This window comes from Triticum aestivum, chromosome 3D (genome assembly GCF_018294505.1).
Source record: "Triticum aestivum cultivar Chinese Spring chromosome 3D, IWGSC CS RefSeq v2.1, whole genome shotgun sequence".
Classification (NCBI taxonomy): domain Eukaryota; kingdom Viridiplantae; phylum Streptophyta; class Magnoliopsida; order Poales; family Poaceae; genus Triticum; species Triticum aestivum.
The window spans coordinates 164,986,463-165,013,364 of NC_057802.1; the positions used below are offsets into that span (position 1 = coordinate 164,986,463).

At 46.7% G+C, this 26,902-nt stretch overlaps 1 protein-coding gene across 1 annotated transcript; it reads right to left on the reverse strand.

The window, feature by feature from the left end:
- Positions 1-5,595: 5,595 nt before the first annotated feature.
- Positions 5,596-6,428, reverse strand: LOC123074434 (rapid alkalinization factor). Its single transcript, XM_044497285.1, has one exon. The coding sequence runs from the start codon at positions 6,271-6,273 to the stop codon at positions 5,869-5,871; it is 405 nt and encodes a 134-aa protein (XP_044353220.1). The 5' UTR covers positions 6,274-6,428; the 3' UTR covers positions 5,596-5,868.
- Positions 6,429-26,902: the final 20,474 nt, after the last annotated feature.

A 26,902-nucleotide genomic window follows, 5' to 3' on the forward strand; every position in this document is an offset into this window, starting at 1 on the left:
GCTGCATTCACGTTAAATAGGGCACCATCTAAATCCGTTGAGACGACTCCTTATGAACTGTGGTTTGGTAAGAAACCAAAGTTGTCGTTTATTAAAGTTTGGGGCTGCGATGCTTATGTGAAAAAGCTTCAACCTGATAAGCTCGAACCCAAATCGGAGAAATGTGTCTTCATAGGATACCCAAAAGAGACATTTGGGTACACCTTCTATCACAGATCCGAAGGCAAGGCTTTCGTTTCTAAGAATGGATCCTTTCTAGAGAAGGAGTTTCTCTCGAAAGAAGTGAGTGGGAGGAAAGTAGAACTTTATGAGGTAATTGTACCTGCTCCCTTATTGGAAAGTACTCCATCACAGAAACCGGTTCCTATGACACCTACACCAATTAGTGAGGAAGCTAATGATAATGATCATGAAACTTCAGATCAAGTTACTACCGAACCTCGTAGGTCAACTAGAGTAAGATCCGCACCAGAGTGGTACGGTAATCCTGTTCTGGAGGTCATGTTACTAGACCATGACGAACCTACAAACTATGAGGAAGCGATGATGAGCCCAGATTCCGCAAAATGGCTTGAGGCCATGAAATCTGAGATGGGATCCATGTATGAGAACAAAGTGTGGACTTTGGTTGACTTGCCCGATGATCGGCAAGCCATCGAGAATAAATGGATCTTCAAGAAGAAGACAGACGCTGATGGTAATGTTACTGTCTACAAAGCACGACTTGTTGTGAAAGGTTTTCGACAAGTTCAAGGAGTTGACTACGATGAGACCTTCTCACCCGTAGCGATGCGTAAGTCCGCCCGAATCATGTTAGCAATTGCCGCTTTTTATGATTATGAAATTTGGCAAATGGATGTAAAGACTGCATTCCTGAATGGATTTCTGGAAGAAGAGTTGTATATGATGCAACCTGAAGGTTTTGTCGATCCAAAGGGTGTTAACAAAGTGTGCAAGCTCCAGTGATCCATTTATGGACTGGTGCAAGCCTCTCGGAGTTGGAATAAACGTTTTGATAGTGTGATCAAAGCATATGGTTTTATACAGACTTTTGGAGAAGCCTGTATTTACAAGAAAGTGAGTGGGAGCTCTGTAGCATTTCTAATCTTATATGTGGATGACATATTGTTGATTGGAAATGATATAGAATTTCTAGATAGCATAAAAGGATACTTGAATAAGAGTTTTTCAATGAAAGACCTCGGTGAAGCTACGTATATATTAGGCATCAAGATCTATAGAGATAGATCAAGACGCTTAATTGGACTTCACAAAGCACATACCTTGACAAAGTTTTGAAGAAGTTCAAAATGGATCATGCAAAGAAATGTTTCTTGCCTGTGTTACAAGGTGTGAAGTTGAGTAAGACTCAATGCCCGGCCACTGCAGAAGATAGAGAGAAAAATGAAAGATGTTCCCTATGCTTCAGCCATAGGCGCTATCATGTATGCAATGCTGTGTACCAGACCTGATGTGTGGCTTGCTATTAGTTTAGCAGGGAGGTACCAAAGTAATCTAGGAGTGGATCACTGGACAGCGGTCAAGAACATCCTGAAATACCTGAAAAGGACTAAGGATATGTTTCTCGTTTATGAAGGTGACAAAGAGCTCGTCGTAAATGGTTACGTCGATGCAAGCTTTGACACTGATCCGGACGATTCTAAATCGCAAATCGGATACGTGTTTATATTGAACGGTGGAGCTGTCAGTTGGAGCAGTTCTAAACAAAGCGTCGTGGCGGGATCTACGTGGGAAGCGGAGTACATAGCTGCTTCAGAAGCAGCAAATGAAGGAGTCTGGATGAAGGAGTTCATATCCGATATAGGTGTCATACCTAGTGCATCGGGTCCAATGAAAATCTTTTGTGACAATACTGGTGCAATTGCCTTGGCAAAGGAATCCAGATTTCACAAGAGAACCAAGCACATCAAGAGACGCTTCAATTCCATCCACGATCAAGTCCAGGGTGGGTACATAGAGATTTGCAAGATACATACGGATCTGAATGTTGCAGACCCGTTGACTAAGCCTCTCTCACGAGCAAAACATGATCAGCACCAAGACTCCATGGGTGTTAGAATCATTACCGTGTAATCTAGATTATTAACTCTAGTGCAAGTGGGAGACTGAAGGAAATATGCCCTAGAGGCAATAATAAAGTTATTATTTATTTCCTTATATCATGATAAATGTTTATTATTCATGCTAGAATTGTATTAACCTGAAACTTAGTACATGTGTGAATACATAGACAAACAGAGTGTCACTAGTATGCCTCTACTTGACTAGCTCGTTAATGAAAGATGGTTATGTTTCCTAACCATAGACATGAGTTGTCATTTGATTAACGGGATCACATCATTAGAGAATGTTGTGATTGACTTGACCCATTCCGTTAGCTTAGCACATGATCGTTTAGTATGTTGCTATTGCTTTCTTCATGACTTATACATGTTCCTATGACTATGAGACTATGCAACTCCCGAATACCGGAGGAACACTTTGTGTGCTACCAAACATCACAACGTAACTGGGTGATTATAAAGGTGCTCTATAGGTGTCTCCGAAGGTACTTGTTGAGTTGGCATAGATCAAGATTAGGATTTGTCACTCCGATTGTCGGAGAGGTATCTCTGGGCCCTCTCGGTAATGCACATCACTATAAGCCTTGCAAGCATTGTAACTAATGAGTTAGTTGCGAGATGATGTATTACGGAACGAGTAAAGAGACTTGCCGGTAACGAGATTGAACTAGGTATTGAGATACCGACGATCGAATCTCGGGCAAGTAACATACCGATGACAAAGGGAACAACGTATGTTGTTATGCGGTTTGACCGATAAAGATCTTTGTAGAATATGTGAGAGCCAATATGAGCATCCAGGTTCCGCTATTGGTTATTGACCGGAGACGTGTCTCGGTCATGTCTACATAGTTCTCGAACCCGTAGGGTCCGCACGCTTAAAGTTCGATGACGATCGGTATTATGAGTTTTTGTGTTTTGATTTACCGAAGGTAGTTCGGAGTCCCGGATATGATCACGGACATGACGAGGAGTCTCGAAATGGTCGAGACATAAAGATAATGTCGTAGCAGTGCTTAGGTGAAACCCTGCGTCGGTAGCATCATCATCACCGTCATCACGCCGTCGTGCTGACCAAACTCTCCGGCAAAGTTCTGCTGGATCGGAGCTCGCGGGACGTCATCGAGTTGAACGTGTGCTGAACTCGGAGGTGCTGTGCGTTCGGTACTTGGATCGGTCGGATCGTGAAGACGTACGACTACATCAACCGCGTTGTTCTAACGCTTCCGCTTTCGGTCTACGAGGGTACGTGGACACACTCTTCCCTCTCGTTGCTATGCATCACCATGATCTTGCGTGTGCTTAGGATTTTTTTTGAAATTACTACGTTCCCCTACAACATGAGCATAGGATTTTTTTTTTAAATTGCATGCTACATTTCCCAACATCTGTATGGATCAACCTCATTCCTTTTGGCAAACGCCACACATCTTGTTGTGATTAGAGACTCACGTCATGAAAGTAAAATTGAGTCTTACGTTGCATGGTACTTGGCAGCAGTGGCGCTCTTCAGGGCTGCAAAACTAGTTGAGTTCGACTGAGTTGGATTAGGATAGCCTCAACTTGTACTAAAATTTAAGGGAGCTCAAACAGAGCGAAGCTCAAGGTCGAGTTGTAAAAGGTGGGTCGTGCTCAGCTTATAATGATCTCGAGCTAAATAAGATGATTTTTTTTAGTAATCTAGGACAAATTTCACACAAAGTAGGCCACAACACAACATAATAAACCATTATAGAGTTCAACTTATCCTCTCTCAACTGAATACTAGTACTTAATAGCAAGAGAAGAAAACGACAGTGAACTTTGGTCAAAATAGCTCCATATTTAAGACATGGCTAACCACATACCATATTAGGGCTAAATTTTCTCCGCACTTAATTAAGCTTTCATGTTTGGTACTAGCTAAAATGAAGAAAAGTCGTACACAACATATATGTTAATATACTTTTTGACTATCTATATGGTAATATATCCCACTTTTTGAATATATATCAAAGTTATGTAATATATTATATGATATCGGACTATCAAGCTAAAATTGAGTGAGCTAATGTTGGCTCAAGATCAAGTCATTTATCTATCGAGCTACATAAAGTGTTCATACTCAACTCATTTTTTTGAGTCGATCTCGATTCGAGCCAAAATACAGGTCCATCTCGAGCGGCTCATGAGCCTCGAGCTTCTCTTGCAGCCCTAGTTTCCACTTGCCGAGGGTTGCGCCCTGAGGGCATTTCTAACCGATCCCCTATATATAACGGAGGATCCGGCGGAGTAAACCCTTAGTGGAGTATTTTTTTACTCCACTAAGATTTGGCCGGACCTGACCGATCCTCTAAATTTAATGGAGTAAACTTACTTTTTGGTTTAGGCATTTCGTCAAACATCTGCTATGGGTGTCCGCAATGCTGGTGACCACGCCGGAAACGATGGTGTCCGTGACGATGGTGACCGTGCCGGAAAACAGCAGCAACAACGGCGGGGCAGCAGCGGCATCGGAGGCTCAGGGGAGGAAGGGCGAGGAAGCAGCGGTCGGAGGCGAGGCCTGCCGGCGACGAGGATGACGGAGCAGCGGTCGGAGGAAGGGAGACGGAGCAGCAAGGGGGAGGCGAGGTCGCCGTCGTCGACAAGGGAGCTTCACGCGAGTCGCCGGCCGGCCACAAGGAGGCCTTTGCGTGATTTTTTTTATCCTCAAGACGGAGTATATTTAAGGGAGGAAGAGGCGTCGGAGGATAATTTTTCCTCCACTAACCGTTTTAGGAGATCGGTTAGGTGCGCATTAGAAGAGTAAAACCGACTTTTTGCTCAACTAACAACGGATATGGATTGGTTAGAAATGCCCTGATTGAGTCTTAGAGACAACTTTAGCCAAAGAAAACATTAATCATTGATTGTATATCCAGATATCCTCTCTTGAGCTTGTGCACTTCTAGATATCCTTGCGACTGTAAGATTCCATAAGGAGATGGATCCCTTCCTTCTAGTTATTGGCCGCAGTGCTGCACATAGGATGAAGCGTGACAGCCCAACCACTTGGACATTGTGTGTTGGTCCTAACAAATGAATCGTTTTAAAGTGTACAGGGAATAATTTAAGTATAGCCAAAGAAGCTCCACTTTCACCAACCCATTTGAACCGATCTTTGCCACAACACTATAGAAGAGTCATTTTCCCCTTAACACCAAACAAAAGCCGATCGCTTTGGGCGCACAAAACAAATACTAATTCAGAGCACTGATTAAAGATTGGCCAACCAGAAACAAGGAGGGAGCAGAAAGGAGAAAGGTAAATATATCAGAAAAGACAGCTCAACTCGAGAGATATTGATGTTTCTTTTCTGACAAGCATCCGCGAATTGGCATGTCAGGCTCACAGGCAATTTCGCTGCCACCTACAGCTCAATCAAGAAAATGGAGAAAAGCCATGGCAGAGAAGCACATTCAACTCACCATAGTTAAACCGAGGCAAATGTTATCGATTTGAACGACAACTAATATGAGACGAAGGAAGTACGTACCAAAGGACTCTACAAATTTATTGGGCACAACCGAAATCAGAGCTTAATTACTTTCACCCAAATAGGCACAAATGACACAATAATTAACCATGCCTCCTCCAGTGGTACGTACGGTACGATTGATCACACCAGCAAGTGGTGATTGATCAAGCATCATAAGAAGTGTTTCATCTTCTTCTTGTAATTACATTACGTTACAGAATACAGATAGATAACAGTACTAATTGATGAGGCATGCAGGTAAGAAGGAATGAAGAAGGGTTTAATGAATCAGCCCCTGCACTGGGTGATGGCGCTGCATCCGCGGGAGTAGGGGTTGGCCTCGGCGCCGGCCTGGCAGTTGTAGTAGGAGGCCCCGCGCTGCGAGCACGGCACGTTGTCCCGCCGCAGAGCGTCGTAGCCGATGTACCCGGACCCGTCCTGCAGCACCCGCCGCTTGCCGGCCATCGCCGCCACCTCGCTCTCGCCCTCGCCGTCCACGCCGAAGTACTCCATGCACTCGCCCACCGTGCCCCGGCACGTCCGCCCGCCCCGGCGCATCACCACGGCCGCCGCCGCGCCGCCGAGGCCCAGCCCGCCGGCTCCCTTCAAGGCCGAGGCCGGGGACGGGGCCAGCGCCGCCGCCGCGGCGAGGGCCAGGAGGAACGCGACGCCGGCTGGCAGCAGCTTCGCCATTTGGCTGCAGGTGGCGGAGCGGAGCGGAGGGGCTGGCTAGCCTGTGGACGGAGGAACCAAGAAGACCGTGGCGATGTGTGGAGCTGTGGGCGTGCGTGGGACTCGGGCGGGGTGGCGGGTTATATTGGCAATGGCGGGACGGACGCAGTAGGTGAGAAGAGAAAGAAAGGGAGATGGAGGGAGACCGGGAGAGGAGAGGAGAGATGGCGCGTCGCGTCGCGTCGCGTCGGTGTGGCACTGTGGCGTAACAGCGATCGTTGGTTGGTCCGGATCGAGATCAAGATTGCCGCCGTATGATCGGCCTGAGCACGTCACCGAATCCATCGTTTTGGAGCATTCCGGTAACTGGGTATGGATTGGATGGTTCGATTCGTGGCGGTGCGTGCACATTGGATCACGAGACGAGACGAGCCGATGCATCTTGGGCGTTGGACCAGGTGCCCGGGAGAACTGAAAAAGAAGAATTGGAGTAATTCTCCCATCTCTATGCTGCTCACATGCCACGACAAGTTGCTACATCTTTGGGTGGTTAACCGCGTGCGACCCTGGGGATGACTTGCATCTGCTTTTGTTTTCAGTAAACCGTTACTAGCTTATGTACTTTCTAGTGTCATTTCGAGTGTTCGGCTGTATTTACTCGTGCACATCAATGGCTAGTAGTACGACGTCGTAGATATGAACAGCGCACCATCGTACAACTTGGGCACATCAATAACAGACGTTATGGGGTGTCAGATGGACAAGCCAGAGAGCGCTTTCGATGCCTAGCTTCAGTGCTACTCCTTTCATGGGCAACATACTCTATGTACGTACGCGTACCTGCGTGACAGCTTCGTTTAGTGCTTCTAGCTACTAAATGGTCCTGTCCCCGCAAAAAAAAAAAAACTAAATGGTCCTATATCTAAGCCACTAGACTAGCACTAGACAGTGTGTGTGTTCCAGGTCAACAGCGAGAGGCCGTTAGCTTAACTGATTAACCATGTGGCGAATTCAATGCAGGTCCTTTTTCAACTTTAAGTGCAAACCAAGGTTCTCGCTTGGCCCAAAGTTAGAGCAGCTCTAGCTGCGAGCATCTACACTCGCAAACACCAAATCTAGACCCTCAAACACTCTCGGACATGTCTTGGACGCGTTGACGGGCAGTGACCGGACAACCCTCGTTATTCCTTCTCTACATCCAAATACTTCATGTTTGACACCTTAAATCCATACAAAACATGCATAATAAAATCTACGGACTATGTAGATCGCCTAAGCTAGCATATACTACTCGTTTTAGTTGGATATGTCCATGATCTCCCGGCGGGCTCCCGATAGATGACCGGCTGACATAACTCCGACTCCGACTCAAGATAGGCGAATATTTCGTCAATATCCATGTAACGCTGGCCGAGGATGTGGCGGTTCACCTCCACCCCCGCCTCTGACTCGATGGAGCCGAGGATGGCCGCCACCTGCGCCTAGGCCAGCTCGTACTCCGCCAGCACCTTGGGCATGCCGAAGCCCGGAGCGGGAGGTACCAGGTCCGCCTCGCCCGCGTCGTCGTGCTCCTACTCCGATTGCGCGTCCTCCATCGCCGTGTCCACCTCCACATCCGCGTACGCCTCCTCCTTCATGGTCGCCTTCTGCTCCACCTCCACCTCCTCCTCCCGCTCAGGCGAGTCCGAAGGCAGGCCGGCTGCGATCCGAGCTTCACGCTTAGCCCGGATCTCTGATTCCACGTGGGACCCAACCGTCAGTCTGGTAGGTGTTCACGGCTTCGACCTTTCGAAATGTTATGTTTACGTGTTCAGTACTTCCACCTTTCGAATTTTATGTTTACGTGTTCAGTACTTCAACCTTTCGAAATGTTATGTTTACGTGTTCACATGCTTAATTTTTTGGTGATTTAGAAAAATATCTATGCTTTTTAAAAAAGTCCATGTGATTTAAAAAGTATTTATGCATTTTAAAAAGAATGTTGACGCATTTCAAGAAATGAATGTATACAATTTTAAAGTGAGTGAGCATACACGGGATGATGTATGGCTAGGTGTAGGCCGTAGCTCGGGAAGGGCGGCCATCACGTCCGCACGTACAGTTTGATGAGATTAGTTTTAATGATAGCATACATTCATTTTTGATGGTGTGGTTTAGTGGCCTGTGTGCGTGAGTTTAGGGTTTAGGCGGTGGCCGTATTATGTTGGGGATTAATCACGTTCGGGCACATTACGATCAAGTCGTGACTATGGAAGTGAAGGCTAGGAGGATAGACGAAAACTGAGATGCTATGTTAAAGTAGATAACATGGATCTGTGAAGGAGTCTTGAGTCGTGTTTATTGTGCCGGGAGCATGTGTTTTATTCTCTTCTATTGCAACACACAGACATGTAGTATGTACGTACTGCCTGCGAAGGAGATTACAGTTTTCCATCAATCTGGTTTTGTCTGTACGTATAAATCCAGGACCTGCATTTCCTACGCATGCACGTATCGTAAATGCGACGCCCCTACACTACCGTAGATAACAAATGCAACGTGTCAGGCACGCAATATACGTGGAGGTATCGTCCCCGGCCTTGGGAGTAATTCGGGTGGCCGGATCCCTGGATGCGCGTGGGCGCGTATGCGCGATGAATGAATTGACGAAATAGTCGTGACGAACGGAATCGGAGCTAGTGGTTACATCGGCCGGCTGGCCGGCACGGATCAAACAAGTTCAATGCAATGCATATGCGAATGGTCGGTACACGCACGTACTACGTCGCGATCGGCCGATGCACGACGTGCCATCGGTCGGCAGGGCGAACAAGAGGCATGGCCGCCGGAGCGCGTCAGAAATTATTCGTTCGTTCGTTTCGTGTCGTGTGACATACGCGCGCGCGGTAGCTGGGAACATACGCGCTGCAAGTCGTGCTACGCTGTCGTCACCTACGATCAATTGTTCGACGAAAGCTCCTGCTGCTGCTAGCACGTAACATCATCTTCTGTCCAGAACTAGTCTGCTAGTTTGTTCGATCGATTGTCACTGGAGCCGCCCTTCCGTCCACTTTAGTTAGACAATAATAATCGAGCTGCTTAATTTAATCGACTGTTCGAACCTGCGACTGCGAGCTGTAGCTGCTATTTATGTGTCGCTGTCGACTAGCTGCTGACCTCATCGAGTAGAGCTGCAGCAGATGCATCGTTTCTGTCCAAATGGTCCTCTTTGTTTTTTTTAACAGTATCTGTCCAAATCGTCTTCTCCTTTTTCTTCTGAATGGCAATGGAAAGATCGAATGGTTGCCTTCAACCGCCAACATACGGTAGTTGTGACACGGGAAGCGAGCGCGCGCTTAGAATTTTTTTCTCTATTTTCCTTTCAAAAAATGGAGCATAGCACCCCAATGACGCACACCCAACTCAAAAATAAAATAAAATTACGCACACAATTATTCATTATTAACTATTTAGCTATGTCTAGCAAAGTGTTGCATCGTTGTCGTACAAATCGATTTACTAAAAAATAAAAACAAAAACCGAGACCATCCAACATGGATTTACCCAGTAACCCAATCTTCACAATCCTATCACAAACCATATAACATACCGAAACACTTGTAATCATCCGGCCAATGAACACACTGAAAATCAACCACCCGGTGCGCTAGCCACGCGCCCCATCTGGCCCACCCAATACATCTTTCCTCCGACCTTATCCACAGTTCTAAATTTCTTAGCGGCAACCTCATTCTATCCTTTTTCTCTCCATATTTTGACCCCTGCTTCTTTCCCCCTCGTCTCTCTCAATCCAGCCCCACGAGTGCAAACTACTACAGTAGTCCACCGGCTGCTGCAAAGCAAGCAACCGCCACCGCTTCACTGCAGGAAAGCACGCCACCATGTTGCTGCAACCGGAGCAGTGTCTGCTCGCATCAGAGTGCTTCAAATGAATGGGCCACCACCCCAAAACGTTGTCGGCGCTGCCCAACTGCTCCAACCATAGGTAACCACCGCACCGCTGGCTATCGGTGTGCAGCGCAAAGACCTCACCAGAACACAGTTGGTAGTGGTGACTCGGTGCTTCTGCAACATGGAAATTGTTGTTGAGACAACAGTACGTGGTGTTTGTACAACATGGGCGATGTTGCAAAAGGGCTCTGTTGCAGCCTCGTAAAATGAAATTCTCGCAAATTGTTGCTGAGACAACAGTACGTGGTGTTTCTACAACATGGGCGATGTTGCAAAAGGGCTTTGTTGCAGCCTCGTAAAACGAAGTTCTCGCAAAAAAGTCTGCAACAAGACCTCTGTTGCGGGAAAAAAATCTACTACGAGATCGTTGTTGCGATTTTTTTTGCAACAAGCATCCAGTTGCACGGGCCTTTCTGCAACACCACTCTTGTTGCAAAGGGAGGCTTCCCACGTGGGTAGATTGGACGACAATTAGCGTGTCCATCCAATGGTTAGCGAGAGAACAAATCTTTTCTCATTATCCATCGGCCGAAGCGTAACGTTGCCCTATAGCGTATGACTGAATTAAGCGAAAATAAGTCACTCCTAGACAAAGTATGTTTGTGCGTCAACATTGACGAGTTCGATGATATGTGGAACAAGAGATTTTCATCCTTGAAGTTAAGCTTCGAGCCAACACCTTCAACAATGGAACGCTTGCACACTGACATTGCCCGATCTATTCAAAAAGTGAAGATCATGGGTTTTCTCCTCGGAGTAAACACAAACTTGTCATCGAATCTATTACTACCAACAACCTCTTTTCGGCTGATGACATCTTGCTAGCGAGATCCTAGCGCCAAGAAATCCTAAAACTCACCCACACTGGTAGAGAAAACGTCGGATGTAGGTTGAAGACAACCTCTTCTCACAAATAGTCCCGCTTCTATAAATTGTCACACCTCCTTCAATCCTCGCCGACGGGAGGAAGAGATACTTGGACGTAAGTTGGTCATTAGACCCAGCCACCGTTGCAGCCATCTGACGAGACCCGCTCAACACGCCGTTAGGACTACCACCCTAATGTCCTCCACTATGGACCATCAATAGGACGAGGCCCTTAGGTTTGGTTGCCTTCCAAGATCCGACATGCGACAACGGGGCAACGCCGTCAGCACCCGATCTGGCATGCGGCCTCCTTCCACCACCCAAGCATAGGACAACGTCACCCCTCTCTCCCGCCCTCCTCCCAACACCGCTTTCATTGCCCCTCCCCGCCATCTGTCACCTAGGGTGCCGCTAATCACCAACACCATGGAGAACGATGAGGAGGACTTCCCGGAGCATGAGAATACCTCTTTTGTTCGTATATGACATGACAGAAGGTGTATGATGATGAGGATGAGTAGACCAAGGACGAGAGTGGACCTCAGGCGGTGACACTCTCCTATGAGCACCTCCACCCACCATTGAGATAATATGATGTAAAGTGTATGAAAATATGATTTGAGCAAATAGTTTGATGTATAAGTGTATCATTTTGTCAAAGTTTCTTGTTGTAGATGATGCTGACAGGAAGTAGTATATTAGCATAAGATGACTAACTATAGTTGTTAGTTGCATTTTGGGCACAATGTGAATGTCAAATAAACATCTAGTTGTTGCATTTTCTGCATATATGTATAACCGGTGTATGGGATACATCATGCGTATGTGCTCATTGTTAAAAGTTGAATGGGATGTGGCTATTTTACCCAAGGGCAATTTCACATGGGTGGGTGATGTCTACCATACAACTTATTCTTGTAGACTCATGTTGGGCCTCCAAGTGCAGAGTTTTGTAGTACAGTAACAGTTTTCCCTCAAGTACATGACCTAAGGTTTATCAATCCATAGGAGGCGTAGGATGAAGATGGTCTCTCTCAAATCTCTTGTGTCCCCAACACACCCAATACAATGGCAAATTGTATAGGTGCACTAGTTCGGCGAAGAGATGGTGATACAAGTGTAGTATGAATAGTAGATATAGGTTTTTTTAATCTAAAAATAAAAAAAACAGCAAGGTAGAAAGTACTAAAAGTGAGCAAAAACGGTATTTCAATGCTTGGAAACAAGGCCTAGGGTTCATACTTTCACTAGTGCAAAGTCTCTCAACAATGATAACATAATTGGATCATATAACAATCCCCCAACGTGCAACAAAGAATCACTCCAAAGTTTTTTTATCGGAGAACGTAGGACGAAAACGTGCATAAACCCTTATGCATAGATTACCCCAATGTCACCTCAGGAATCCGCGAGTTCAGTGCCAAAACATACATCAAGTGAATCAATAGAACATCCCATTGTCACCACAGATATCCCATCGCAAGACATACATCAAGTGTTCTCAAATCCAATACTCAATCCAACATAACGAAACCTCAAAGAGCAAGACTCAATTCATCACAAGAATGTAGAGGGGGAGAAACACCATATGATCCAACTATAGTAACAAAGCTCGAGGTACATCAAGATCGTCCCAAATAAAGAACACGAGAGAGAGAGAGAGAGAAAGAGATCAAACACATAGCTGCTGGTACATACCCTCAGCCCCGAGGGTGAACTACTCCCTCCTCGTCATGGAGGCCGCCGGGATGATGAAGATGGCCTCCGGTGATGGTTTCCCCCTCCGGTAGGGTGCCGGAATGGGCTCTCGATTGTTTTTTTGTGGCTACAGAGGCTTACGGCGGCGGAACTTCCGATCTAGGTTTCTTTCTAGAGGCTTCCATATTTATAAGAATTTTTGGCGTCGGAAACAAGTCAAGGAGGTGCCCGAGGGGCCCACAAGCTGTGGGGTGCGCCCCTAGGCTTGTGGCCTCCTCGGTCACTTCCTGGCCTAGCTCCAGTGCTTCGAGGGTCTCTTTTGGTCCATAAAAAATCACCGTAATTTTTCAGCCCATTCCAAGAACTTTTATCTCTGCACAAACGACACCACGGTAGTTCTGCCGAAAATAGCGTTAGTCCAGGTTAGTCCTAATAAAATCATACCAAAATCATATAAAATTGTTGTAAACATGGCATGCATACTTAATAAATTATAGATACGCTGGAGATGTATCAAACATAAGATAAAATTGTTTGTAGGGTACGAAACCACCTCAAAGTTATCTTTTTTGATCAATCTATTGAGCTATTCCTATAAGTGTCATGAATAGCCCTAGAGTTCATACTAAAATAACACCATATGATATACATCAACCAACTCTAATGTCACCTAGATACTCCAATGTCACCACAAGTATCCGTGAGTTGATTATACGATATGCATCAAACAATTTCAGATTCATAATATTCAATCCAAACACAAAGAATTTTAAAGAGTGCCCCAAGATTTCTACTGGAGAAACAAGGACGAAAACGTGCATCAACCACTATGCATAGATTACCCCGATGTCACCTTGGAAATCCACGAGTTAAGTGCCAAAACATGCATCAAGTGAATCAATAGAACAGCCCATTGTCACCACGGGTATTCACATGCATCAAGTGTTTCAAATCCATAAAAGTATTCAATCCGATAATAATGAAACCTGAAAGGTAAAAACTCACTTCATCACAACAAGATAGAGAGGGGAAAGCACCATATGATCCAACTATATTAACAAAGCTTGCGGTACATCAAGATCGTACCATATCAAGAACACGAGAGATGAAGGAAATATGCCCTAGAGGCAATAATAAAGTTGTTATTTTATATTTCCTTATTCATGATAACTGTTTATTATTCATGCTAGAAATGTATTGATCGGAAACTTAAATACATATGTGAATACATAAACAAATACCGTGTCCCTAGTAAGCCTCTTCTAGACTAGCTCGTTGATCAAATATGGTTAAGGTTTTCTAACCATAGACGTGTTCTCATTTGATAACGAGATCACATCATTAGGAGAATGATGTGATGGACAAGACCCATCTGTTAGCTTAGCATATTGATCGTTCAGTTTATTTCTATTGCTTTCTTAATGTCAAATACATATTCCTTCGACTATGAGATTATACAACTCCTGGATACCAGAGGAATACCTTGTGTGCTATCAAACGTCACAACATAACTGGGTGATCATAAAGATGCTCTACATGTATCTCCGAAGGTGTTTGTTGAGTTGGCACAGATCGAGATTAGGATTTGTCACTCCGAGTATCGGAGAGGTATCTCTGGGCCCTCTTGGTAATACACATCATAAGAAGTCTTGCAAGCAAAGTGACTAATGAGTTAGTTGCAGGATGATGTATTACAGAACAAGTAAAGAGACTTGTCGGTAACGAGATTGAACTAGGTATGAAGATACCGACGATCGAATCTCGGGCAAGTAACATACTGATAGCCGAAGGGAATTACGTATGTTGTCATAAGGTTCGACCGATAAAGATCTTCGTAGAATATGTAGGAGCCAATATGGGCATCCAGGTTCCGCTATTGGTTATTGACCGGAGAGGTGTCTCGGTGATGTCTACATAGTTCTCGAACCCATAGGGTCCGCACACTTAACGTTCGTTGACGATATAATGTTATATGAGTTATATGGATTTGGTGACCGAATGTTGTTCGGAGTCCCAGATGAGAACACGGACATGACGAGGAGCTCCGGAATCGTCCGGAGGTAAAGATTGACATATAGGACAATGATATTCGGACACCGGAAGTGTTTCAGAGTGCACCGGGTAGTCATCGGGTCACCGGAAGGGGTTCCGGACACCCCCGGTAGGTGTTTGGGCCTAATGGGCCAAGGAGGGGACAAACCAGCCCACAATGGGGCTGGCGCACTGTCGGTGTCAAAACCGGCGGATCTCGGGTAGGGGGTCCCGAACTGTGCGTCTAGGATCGATGGTAATAGGATACGGGGGACACGATGTTTACCCAGGCTCGGGCCCTCTCTATGGAGGTAATACCCTACTTCCTGCTTGATTGATCTTGATGAATATGAGTGTTACAAGAGTTGATCTACCACGAGATCGTAATGGCTAAACCCTAGAAGCCTAGCCTATGTGAATATGGTAATGAATGTGTCCTATCCGGACTATGCTCTCCGGTTTATATAGACACCGGAGAGATCTAGGGTTACATGGAGTCGGTTACATAAGAAGGAATCTTCACAGCTGGTCGCCTAGCTTGCCTTCCACGCCAAGGGAGAGTCCAATCCGGACACGGGTATAGTCTTCGGCCTTCGTATCTTCACAGCCCATCAGTCCGGCCCAATGAATAATAGGCCGGACGCCCGAGGACCCCTTAGTCCAGGACTCCCTCAGTAGCCCATGAACCTGGCTTCAATGACGAGGAGTCCGGCACGCAGATTGTCTTCGGCATTGCAAGGCGGGTTCCCCTTTATCCGAACTCCAAGATAGTCTTCGGATGCGATGATTGTATCCGGACCTGTTACACACACCATACACAACCGCAGAGAGAATATAGTATTTGCACGAATCTAATCTGTTGACAGCTTCTTTACAACACGACATTGCGTGTGTCCGGTCATAATTTCGAACCGTTTTTTATCTGCCAGCCCACGTTCCGAGACACGGTTGCTATTGGCACGTCTTGTCGAAACAGAGATCGTGTCCCCTTATTGCGGGATTCTCATCAATGCGGGCATGGGTAACTCAACCGTGCCGTTTATGCAGCCTTTGGGAATAGGCGAGTTTTCAGGATGAGTGGGGAGGCGCTTGATATTCGCGGCCTTTATAAGGGGGTGAGGACACTCTCCCTTTACCCACACCCTTCTTCATCCTTAGTCCTTCCTTCCTCGAGCTCTAGCGCCCAAGCTTTAGCTTTTCCTCGTTCGAGAAGGCACTCCAATCATGTCCGGATCCGGAGCTGGAGGCAAGTGGATGGCCTCCTCCGTTAAGAAGAAGGACATCCTGGGGCTCCGGGAGGCTGGCTATTTAGCCAAGGTGATTGCTCACCGACTCCCGGCAAAAGGGCAAATCGTCCCTACCCCCGAGCCCCATGAGAGGGTTGTGTTTCTCACACACTTCGTCCGCGGGCTGGGATTCCTCCTTCATCCATTCGTCTGTGGATTGATGTTTTACTATGGGTTGGACTTCCACGATCTGGCCCCCAACTTTATACTCAACATCTCAGCATTTATCATTGTGTGCGAAGCCTTTCTTCGCATCCCGCCTCACTTTGTCCTATGGCTGAAGACCTTCAATGTGAAACCAAAGGTGGTGAGCGGTCAACAAGCAGAGTGCGGAGGCGCCATGGTGGGCAAAATGCCCAATGTCACCTGGCCCGAAGGCTCCTTCGCGGAGACGGTGAAAGGATGGCAGTCGGGGTGGTTTTACATCACCGAGCCGCGTGACGCCGATTGGGCAGCAGCCCCTGAATTCCGATCCGGAGTTCCGATGCGGCTCACTTCCTGGCAAGAGAAGGGCCTGACCTGGGGATACTTGGACGAGATAACTGGGCTCCAGACATGCGTCCAGAGCATGATAACCAAAAAGATCAAGCTTGTGAATGTGATCCAGGTTATGCTCATTCGTCGGATCCTTCCGTGCCAACGCCGGACTTGCTATTTGTGGGAGTACGAGCCCGCCGAGCACCAGATGTTGGGAATCGTAGCATAATTTTAAAATTTTCCTACGCTCAACAAGATGCATCTATGGAGTCTACTAGCAACGAGGGGAAAGGAGTGCATCTACATACCCTTGTAGATCGCGAGCGGAAGCGTTCCAATGAACGTGGATGACGGAGTCGTACTCGCCGTGATCCAAATCACCGATGACCGAGTGCCGAACGGACGGCACCTCCGCGTTCAACACACGTACGGTGCAGCGACGTCTCCTCCTTCTTGATCCAGCAAGGGGGAAGGAGAGGTTGATGGAGATCCAACAACACGACGGCGTGGTGGTGGATGTAGCGGGTCTCCGGCAGGGCTTCGCCAAGCTTTTGCGAGAGAGAGAGAGAGAGGTGTTGCAGGGGAGGAGGGAGGCGCCCAAGGCTGTACGTTGCTGCCCTCCCTCCCCCCTTTATATAGGCCCCTAGGGGGGGGGGCGCCAGCCCTTGGGAGATCAGATCTCCAAGGGGGGGCGGCGGCCAAGTGGGGGGAAGGGGTGCCTTGCCCCCCAAGGCAAGGGGGAAGCTCCCCCCCTAGGGTTCCCAACCCTAGGCGCATGGGGGGAGGCCCAAGGGGGGCGCCCCAGCCCACTAAGGGCTGGTTCCCTTCCACTTTCAGCCCACGGGGCCCTCCGGGATAGGTGGCCCCACCCGGTGGACCCCCGGGACCCTTCCGGTGGTCCCGGTACAATACCGGTAACCCCCGAAACTTTCCCGGTGGCCGAAACTTGACTTCCTATATATAATTCTTCACCTCCGGACCATTCCGGAACCTCTCGTGACGTCCGGGATCTCATCCGGGACTCCGAACAACTTTCGGGTTTCCGCATACATATATCTCTACAACCCTAGCGTCACAGAACCTTAAGTGTGTAGACCCTACGGGTTCGGGAGACATGCAGACATGACCGAGACGCCTCTCCGGTCAATAACCAACAGCGGGATCTGGATACCCATGTTGGCTCCCACATGTTCCACGATGATCTCATCGGATGAACCACGGTGTCGAGGATTCAATCAATCCCGTATGCAATTCCCTTTGTCAAACGGTATGTTACTTGCCCGAGATTCGATCGTCGGTATCCCAATACCTTGTTCAATCTCGTTACCGGCAAGTCTCTTTACTCGTACCGCAATGCATGATCCCGTGACTAACGCCTTAGTCACATTGAGCTCATTATGATGATGCATTACCGAGTGGGCCCAGAGATACCTCTCCGTCACACGGAGTGACAAATCCCAGTCTCGATCCGTGCCAACCCAACAGACACTTTCGGAGATACCCGTAGTGCACCTTTATAGTCACCCAGTTACGTTGTGACGTTTGGCACACCCAAAGCACTCCTACGGTATCCGGGAGTTGCACGATCTCATGGTCTAAGGAAAAGATACTTGACATTGGAAAAGCTCTAGCAAACGAAACTACACGATCTTTTATGCTATGCTTAGGATTGAGTCTTGTCCATCACATCATTCTCCTAATGATGTGATCCCGTTATCAATGGCATCCAATGTCCATAGTCAGGAAACCATGACTATCTGTTGATCAACGAGCTAGTCAACTAGAGGCTTACTAGGGACAGGTTGTGGTCTATGTATTCACACATGTATTACGATTTCCGGACAATACAATTATAGCATGAATAATAGACAATTACCATGAACAAAGAAATATAATAATAACCATTTATTATTGCCTCTAGGGCATATTTCCAACAGTCTCCCACTTGCACTAGAGTCAATAATCTAGTTCACATCACCATGTGATTAACACTCACTGGTCACATCACCATGTGACCAACATCTAAAGAGTTTACTAGAGTCAACAATCTAGTTCACATCACTATGTGATTATCACTCAATGTGTTCTGGTTTGGTCATGTTATGCTTGTGAGAGAGGTTATTAGTCAACGGGTCTGAACCTTTCAGAACCGTGTGCTTTACGAATATCTATGTCATCTTGTGGATGCTACCACGCGTTATTTGGAGCCATTTCAAATAATTGCTCTACTATACGAATCCGGTTTACTACTCAGAGTCATCCGGATTAGTGTCAAAGTTCGCATCGACGTAACCCTTTACGACGAACTCCTTTCCACCTCCATAATCAAGAAAATTCCTTAATCCACTAGGTACTAAGGATAAGTTCGACCGCTGTCATGAGATCCTTTCCCGGATCACCATTGTACCCTCTTGAACAACTCATGGCAAGGCACACTACATGTGCGGTACACAACATAGCATACTATAGAGCCTATGTCTAAAGCATAGGGGACGACCTTCGTCCTTTCTCTATCTTCCGCTGTGGTCAGGTCTTGAGTCTCACTCAATACTCACACCTTGTAACAGAGCCAAGAACTCCTTCTTTGCTGATCTATTTTGAACTCTTTCAAAATCATGTCAAGGTGTGCTGTCTTTTGAAAGTATCATCAGGCGTCTTGATCTATCTCTATGGATCTTGATGCCCAATATGTAAGCAGCTTTATCCAGGTCTTCCTTTGAAAAACTCCTTTCAAACAACCCTTTATGCTTTTCAGAAATTTTACATCATTTCGGATCAACAATATGTCATTCACATATACTTATCAGAAATGTTGTAGCGCTCCCACTCACTTTATTGTAAATACAAGTTTCTAACAAACTTTGTATAAACCCAAAAACTTTGATCACCCCATCAAAGCGTATATTCTGACTCCGAGATGCTTGCTCTAATCCATGGAAGGATCGCTGGAGCTAGCATACCTTTTAGCATCCTTAGGATCGACAAAATCTTTCTGATTGTATCACATACAACCTTTCCTTACGAAAACTGGTAAGGAAACTTGTTTTGACATCCATCTGCCAGATTTCATAAATGTAGCTAATGCTAACATGATTCCGACGGACCTAAGCATCGCTACGGATGAGAAAAACTCATCATAGTCAACTCCTTGAACTTGTGAAAATACTCTTTGCCACAAGTCGAGCTTCATAGACGGTAACATTACCGTCCATGTCCGTCTTCTTCTTAAAGATCCATTTATCTCAATGGCTTGCCGATCATCGGGCAAGTTCACCAAAGTCCATGCTTTGTTCTGACACATGGATTCTATCTCGGATTTCATGGCCTCGAGCCATTCGTCGGAATATGGGCCCACCATCGCTTCTCCATAGCTCGTAGGTTCATAGTTGTCTAGCAACATGACTTCCAAGGCAGGATCACGCATTACTCTGAAGTAGTGCGCATCCTCGTCGTCCTACGAGGTTTGGTAGTGACTTGATCCGTAGTTTCATGATCACCATCATAAGCTTCCACTTCAATTGGTGTAGGTGCCACAGGAACAACTTCCTGTGCCCTGCTACATACTAGTTGAAGCGACGGTTCAATAACCTTATCAAGTCTCCACCATCCTCCCACTCAATTCTTTCGAGAGAAACTTTTCCTCGAGAAAGGACTCGTTTCTAGAAGCAATTACTTTTGCTTCCAGATCTGAAATAGGAGGTATACCCAACTGTTTTAGGGTATTCTATGAAGATGCATTTATCCGCTTTGGGTTCGAGCTTATCAGCCTGAAACTTTTTCACATAAGCATCGCAGCCCCAAACTTTTAAGAAACGACAACTTAGGTTTCTATAAACGGTGTCGTCTCAACGGAATTGCGTGGTGCCCCTTTTAAAGTGAATGCGGTTGTCTCTAATGCCTAACCCATAAATGATAGTGGTAATTTGACAAGAAACATCATGGTATGCACCATATCCAATAGGGTGCAGTTATGATGTTCGGACACACCATCACACTATGGTGTTCCAGGCGGTATTAATTGTGAAACGCTTTCCACAATGTCTCAATTGTGTGCCAAACTCGTATCTCAGATACTCATCTCTATGATCATATCACATACATTTTATCCTCTTGTCACGACGATCTTCAACTTCACTCTGAAATTACTTGAACCTTTCAATAATTCAGACTAGTGTTTCATCAAGTAAATACACTCAGCATCTACTCAAATCATCTGTGAAGTAAGAATATAACGATGTCCACTGCATGCCTCAGCACTCATTGGACTGTGTACATCAAAATGTATTACTTCCAATAAGTTGCTCTTTTGTTCCATCTCACTGAAAACGAGGACTTTCAGTCATTTTGCCCATGTGGTATGATTTGCATGTCTCAAGTGATTCATAATAAAGTGAGTCCAAACGATCCATCTGTATGGAGTTTCTTCATGCATATATACCAATAGACATGGTTCGCATGTCTCAATATTTTCAAAAATGAGTGAGTCCAAAGATCTACCTACATGGAGCTTCTTCATGCGTTCTACACCAATATGACTCAAGTGGTAGTGCCACGAGTATGTGGTACTATCATTACTATCTTATATCTTTTTGGCATGAACATGTGTATCACTACGATCGAGATTCATTTTAGGTGCAAGACCATTGAAGGTATTATTCAAATAAACAGAGTAACCATTATTCTCCTTAAATGAATAACCGTTTTGCGGTAAACATAACCCAATCATGTTCAACGCAAACACCAAATCTTGATGGTAGAGGGAGCATGCGATGCTTGATCACATCAACCTTGGAAACACTTCCAACACATATCGTCATCTCACCTTTAGCTAGTCTCCATTTATTCCGTAGCTTTTATTTCGAGTTACTAACACTTAGCAACCGAACCAGTATCTAATACCCTGGTGCTGCTAGGAGTACTAGTAAAGTACACATTCATATAACGTATATCCAATATACTTCTGTCGACCTTGCCTGCCTTCTCATCTACCAAGTATCTAGGGTAGTACTGCTTCAGTGACCGTTCCTCTCATTACAGAAGCACTTAGTCTCGGGTTTGGGTTCAACCTTGGGATTCTTCACTAGAGCAGCAAACGACTTGCTGTTTCATGAAGTATCCCTTTTGCCCTTGCCCTTCTTAAACTAGTGGTTTTACTAACCATCAACAATTGATGCTCCTTCTTGATTTCTACTCTCGCGGTGTCAAACATCGCGAATAGCTCAAGGATCATCATAATTATCCTTGATATGTTATAGTTCATCACGAAGCTCTACTAGCTTGGTGGCAGTGACTATGGAGAACTATCACTATCTCATCTGGGAGATTAACTCCCACTCGATTCAAGCGATTGTGGCACTCAGACAATCTGAGCACACGCTCAACGATTGAGCTTTTCTCCCTTAGTTTGCAGGCTTAAGAAACTTGTCAGAGGTCTCATACCTCTTGACGTGGGCACTAGTCTGAAATCCCAATTTCAGTCTTCGGAACATCTCACATGTTCTGCGATGTTTCAAAAACGTCTTTGGTGCCACAATTCTAAACTGCACTGAACTATCACGTAGTCATCAAAACGTGTATGTCAGATGTTTCGTAACATCTACAGACGACGCTGAGGTTCAGCACACCGAGCGGTGCATTAAGGACATAAGCCTTCTGTGCAGCAATGAGGACAATCCTCAGTTTACGGACCCAGTCCGCATAATTGCTACTACCAACTTTCAACTAAATTTTCTCTAGGAACATATCTTAACCAGTAGAACTAAAGCGCAAGCTATGACATAATTTGCAAATACCTTTTTGACTATGTTCATCATAATGAAGTTCATCTAATTATGAACTCCCACTCAGATAGACATCCCTCTAGTCATCTAAGTGAAACATGATCCGAGTTTAACTAGGCCGTGTCCGATCATCACGTGAGACGGACTAGTCAAGATCGGTGAACATCTCCATGTTGATCGTATCTTCTATACGACTCATGCTCGACCTTTCGGTCCTCCGTGTTCCGAGGCCATGTGTGTACATGCTAGGCTCGTCAAGTCAACCTAAGTGTATTGCATGTGTTCCGAGGCCATGTCTGTACATGCTAGGCTCGTCAACACCCGTTGTATTCGAACGTTAGAATCTATCACACCCGATCATCACGTGGTGCTTCGAAACAACAAACCTTCGCAACGGTGCACAGTTAGGGTGAACACTTTCTTGAAATTATTATAAGGGATCATCTTACTTACTACCGTCGTTCTAAGCAAATAAGATGCAAAAACATGATAAACATCACATGCAATCAAATAGTGACATGATATGGCCAATGTCATCATGCTCCTTTGATCTCCATCTTCGGGGCACCATGATCATCTTCGTCACCGGCATGACACCATGATCTCCATCATCATGATCTCCATCATTGTGTCTTCATGAAGTCGTCACGCCAACGATTACTTCTACTTCTATGGCTAACGCGTTTAGCAACAAAGTAAAGTAATTTACATGGCGTTATTCAATGACACGCAGGTCATGCAAAATAATAAAGACAACTCCTATGGCTCCTGCCGGTTGTCATACTTATCGACATGCAAGTCGTGATTCCTATTACAAGAATATGATCAATCTCATACATCACATATATCATTCATCACATCTTCTGGCCATATCACATCACATAGCACTTGCTGCAAAAACAAGTTAGACGTCCTCTAATTGTTGTTGCAAGTTTTTACGTGGTTTGTAGGTTTCTAGCAAGAACGTTTCTTACCTACGTATGACCACAATGTGATTTGCCAATTTCTATTTACCCTTCATAAGGACCCTTTTCATCGAATCCGTTCCGACTAAAGTAGGAGAGACAGACACCCGCTAGCCACCTTATGCAACTTGTGCATGTCAGTCGGTGGAACCTGTCTCACGTAAGTGTACGTGTAAGGTCGGTCCGGGCCGCTTCATCCTACAATGCCGCCGAAACAAGAAAAGACTAGTAGCGGCAAGAAGAATTGGCAAACTCAACGCCCACAACTTCTTTGTGTTCTACTCGTGCATAGTAACTACGCATAGACTTGGCTCATGATGCCACTATTGGGAATCGTAGCATAATTTTAAAATTTTCCTACGGTCACCAAGATGCATCTATGGAGTCTACTAGCAACGAGGGGAAAGGAGTGCATCTACATACCCTTGTAGATCGCGAGCGGAAGCGTTCCAATGAACGTGGATGACGGAGTCGTACTCGTCGTGATCCAAATCACCGATGACCGAGTGCCGAACGGACGGCACCTCCGCGTTCAACACACGTACGGTGCAGCGACGTCTCCTCCTTCTTGATCCAGCAAGGGGGAAGGAGAGGTTGATGGAGATCCAACAGCACGACGGCGTGGTGGTGGATGTAGCGGGTCTCCGGCAGGGCTTCGCCAAGCTTCTGCGAGAGAGAGAGGTGTTGCAGGGGAGGAGGGAGGCGCCCAAGGCTGTACGTTGCTGCCCTCCCTCCCCCCTTTATATAGGCCCCTGGGGGGGCGCCAGCCCTTGGGAGATCAGATCTCCAAGGGGGGGCGGCGGCCAAGTGGGGGGGAAGGGGTGCCTTGCCCCCCAAGGCAAGGGGGAAGCTCCCCCCTAGGGTTCCCAACCCTAGGCGCATGGGGGGAGGCCCAAGGGGGGCGCCCCAGCCCACTAAGGGCTGGTTCCCTTCCACTTTCAGCCCACGGGGCCCTCCGGGATAGGTGGCCCCACCCGGTGGACCCCCGGGACCCTTCCGGTGGTCCCGGTACAATACCGGTAACCCCCGAAACTTTCCCGGTGGCCGAAACTTGACTTCCTATATATAATTCTTCACCTCTGGACCATTCCGGAACCTCTCGTGACGTCCGGGATCTCATCCGGGACTCCGAAAAACTTTCGGGTTTCCGCATACATATATCTCTACAACCCTAGCGTCACCGGACCTTAAGTGTGTAGACCCTACGGGTTCGGGAGACATGCAGACATGACCGAGACGCCTCTCCGGTCAATAACCAACAGTGGGATCTGGATACCCATGTTGGCTCCCACATGTTCCACGATGATCTCATCGGATGAACCACGATGTCGAGGATTCAGTCAATCCCGTATGCAATTCCCTTTGTCAAACGGTATGTTACTTACCCGAGATTCGATCGTCGGTATCCCAATACCTTGTTCAATCTCGTTACCGGCAAGTCTCTTTACTCGTACCGCAATGCATGATCCCGTGACTAACGCCTTAGTCACATTGAGCTCATTATGATGATGCATTACCGAGTGGGCCCAGAGATACCTCTCCGTCACACGGAGTGACAAATCCCAGTCTCGATCCGTGCCAACCCAACAGACACTTTCGGAGATACCCGTAGTGCACCTTTATAGTCACCCAGTTACGTTGTGACGTTTGGCACACCCAAAGCACTCCTACGGTATCCGGGAGTTGCACGATCTCATGGTCTAAGGAAAAGATACTTGACATTGGAAAAGCTCTAGCAAACGAAACTACACGATCTTTTATGCTATGCTTAGGATTGGGTCTTGTCCATCACATCATTCTCCTAATGATGTGATCCCGTTATCAATGACATCCAATGTCCATAGTCAGGAAACCATGACTATCTGTTGATCAACGAGCTAGTCAACTAGAGGCTTACTAGGGACAGGCTGTGGTCTATGTATTCACACATGTATTACGATTTCCGGACAATACAATTATAGCATGAATAATAGACAATTACCATGAACAAAGAAATATAATAATAACCATTTATTATTGCCTCTAGGGCATATTTCCAACACCAGACGCTGCAGGGGCTCTTCGGCATAACGCACGAAGGCATCTAGAAAGCACTCTTCAAGGCCCGCGAGACGCCCCCGCCCACGACTGAAAATCGCGGGCTTAGCTCAAAGCGCCAGGCCAATTTGGTAAGTCTTTCAGTGTTTTCGAAGTACACCAGCATATTTTGAGGATGGATATTGAGTTGTTCCACCTACTTTATCAGGCCTGGATCGAGGTGGCGGAGCACATTAACTGTCCGGCTCCGCTTCCCGAGGAGGAAGAATTCCCACTTCTGACGAAGATGTTGTTTCCGGCGCCGTATGACGTGCCAGAGAAGACGGCCAAGAAAGCGGCCAAAGGGGCCAAGAAAGGCCCTTGCCAAAAAGGCGCTCCGGACATGTCGTCCGAGGACGAGACTTCCTCTTCATCCGATGACGACGATGAAGAGGAAGAAGAAGAAAATGATTCCCCACCTGAGGTGGGGAGGAAGAAGAGGGCGGCTCCCCCGGATCCGGAGGCGAAAGCGCCCAAGAGGATTAAAGACTCCCAAATGGATAACTCCATGTGGGATATTGATAGCAGTCCGGAACAACCTCGCCGGACCAAGCCTCGGGCCGCTTCGTAAGTACCAGAATCCGCAAACGTATGGCCTTCCTGTTTTATAGTATTGACATATTGTAAGCCTTGTTACTGCAGTCCGGCACGCGATGGCTTCCTGCAGTCCTCGACTGAGGATTCGCTGGACTCGAAGGGAAGGGCTAGCACATCTCCGCCACCTGCTCATTCCGTCTCACCCAAGGGTGATGACGAGGTGGTGTCCAAAAAGACTTTCCCTGGCCGGGGGGAGATTCCGAACATCATCGGGGTGACGCCCCAGGATGATTTTTCGGCTGCCAGACATTTGGGGAAAAAGTCCCCATGGGAACTGGTGACGGGGCCCGAGTTCCCTTTGGACCTCAGCCGGATACCATTCCGGAGATCTACACGGCTCCAGGGTCCAGCGAACGACATTCCCTTCAAGGAGGGAATGTGCCCGTCCCACCGGTGACCTCCGTCCAACCAGAGGCGTCGGATAATCTGCTGGAGGCACTACGAGGCGCCTCTATTGTGGATGAACATCGTGTCCTTATGGACACGGTGATAGAGAAGGTTCAGTTCGTCAAAAGCAGACTGACCGAAGCCTGCACTAGCCTTCTAACGGGCTTTGAGGTAAGTGATTGTAAAAAATATCACAGTATAGACAGTAGCCCCTGATGCTTTGTTTGGTGTTCGTGAAGAAAAGCCGAACAGAGGATCGAGAAGAAATATCGCAGGAGTCTAACATGAGTTGTCTATGTGAATAAGCAGGTGTCACTTAAGGCTGCCACTGCTCATGCTGCGGAGGTCTCCGGACTGAAGCAGAAACTGGAGCGGGCCGAGGAGGAGCTCGGCCTCGTGAAGAAGCAGCTGGAGGATAACCAAGGTATGCAGTAACCTGTAGGTATATTTGTAAAAAATGAATAGTCCGACTGTACTAAATTGTCATAAACTTTATTAGGGGCCACGACTGAGGTGGCAACCCTCAAGAAGGCGC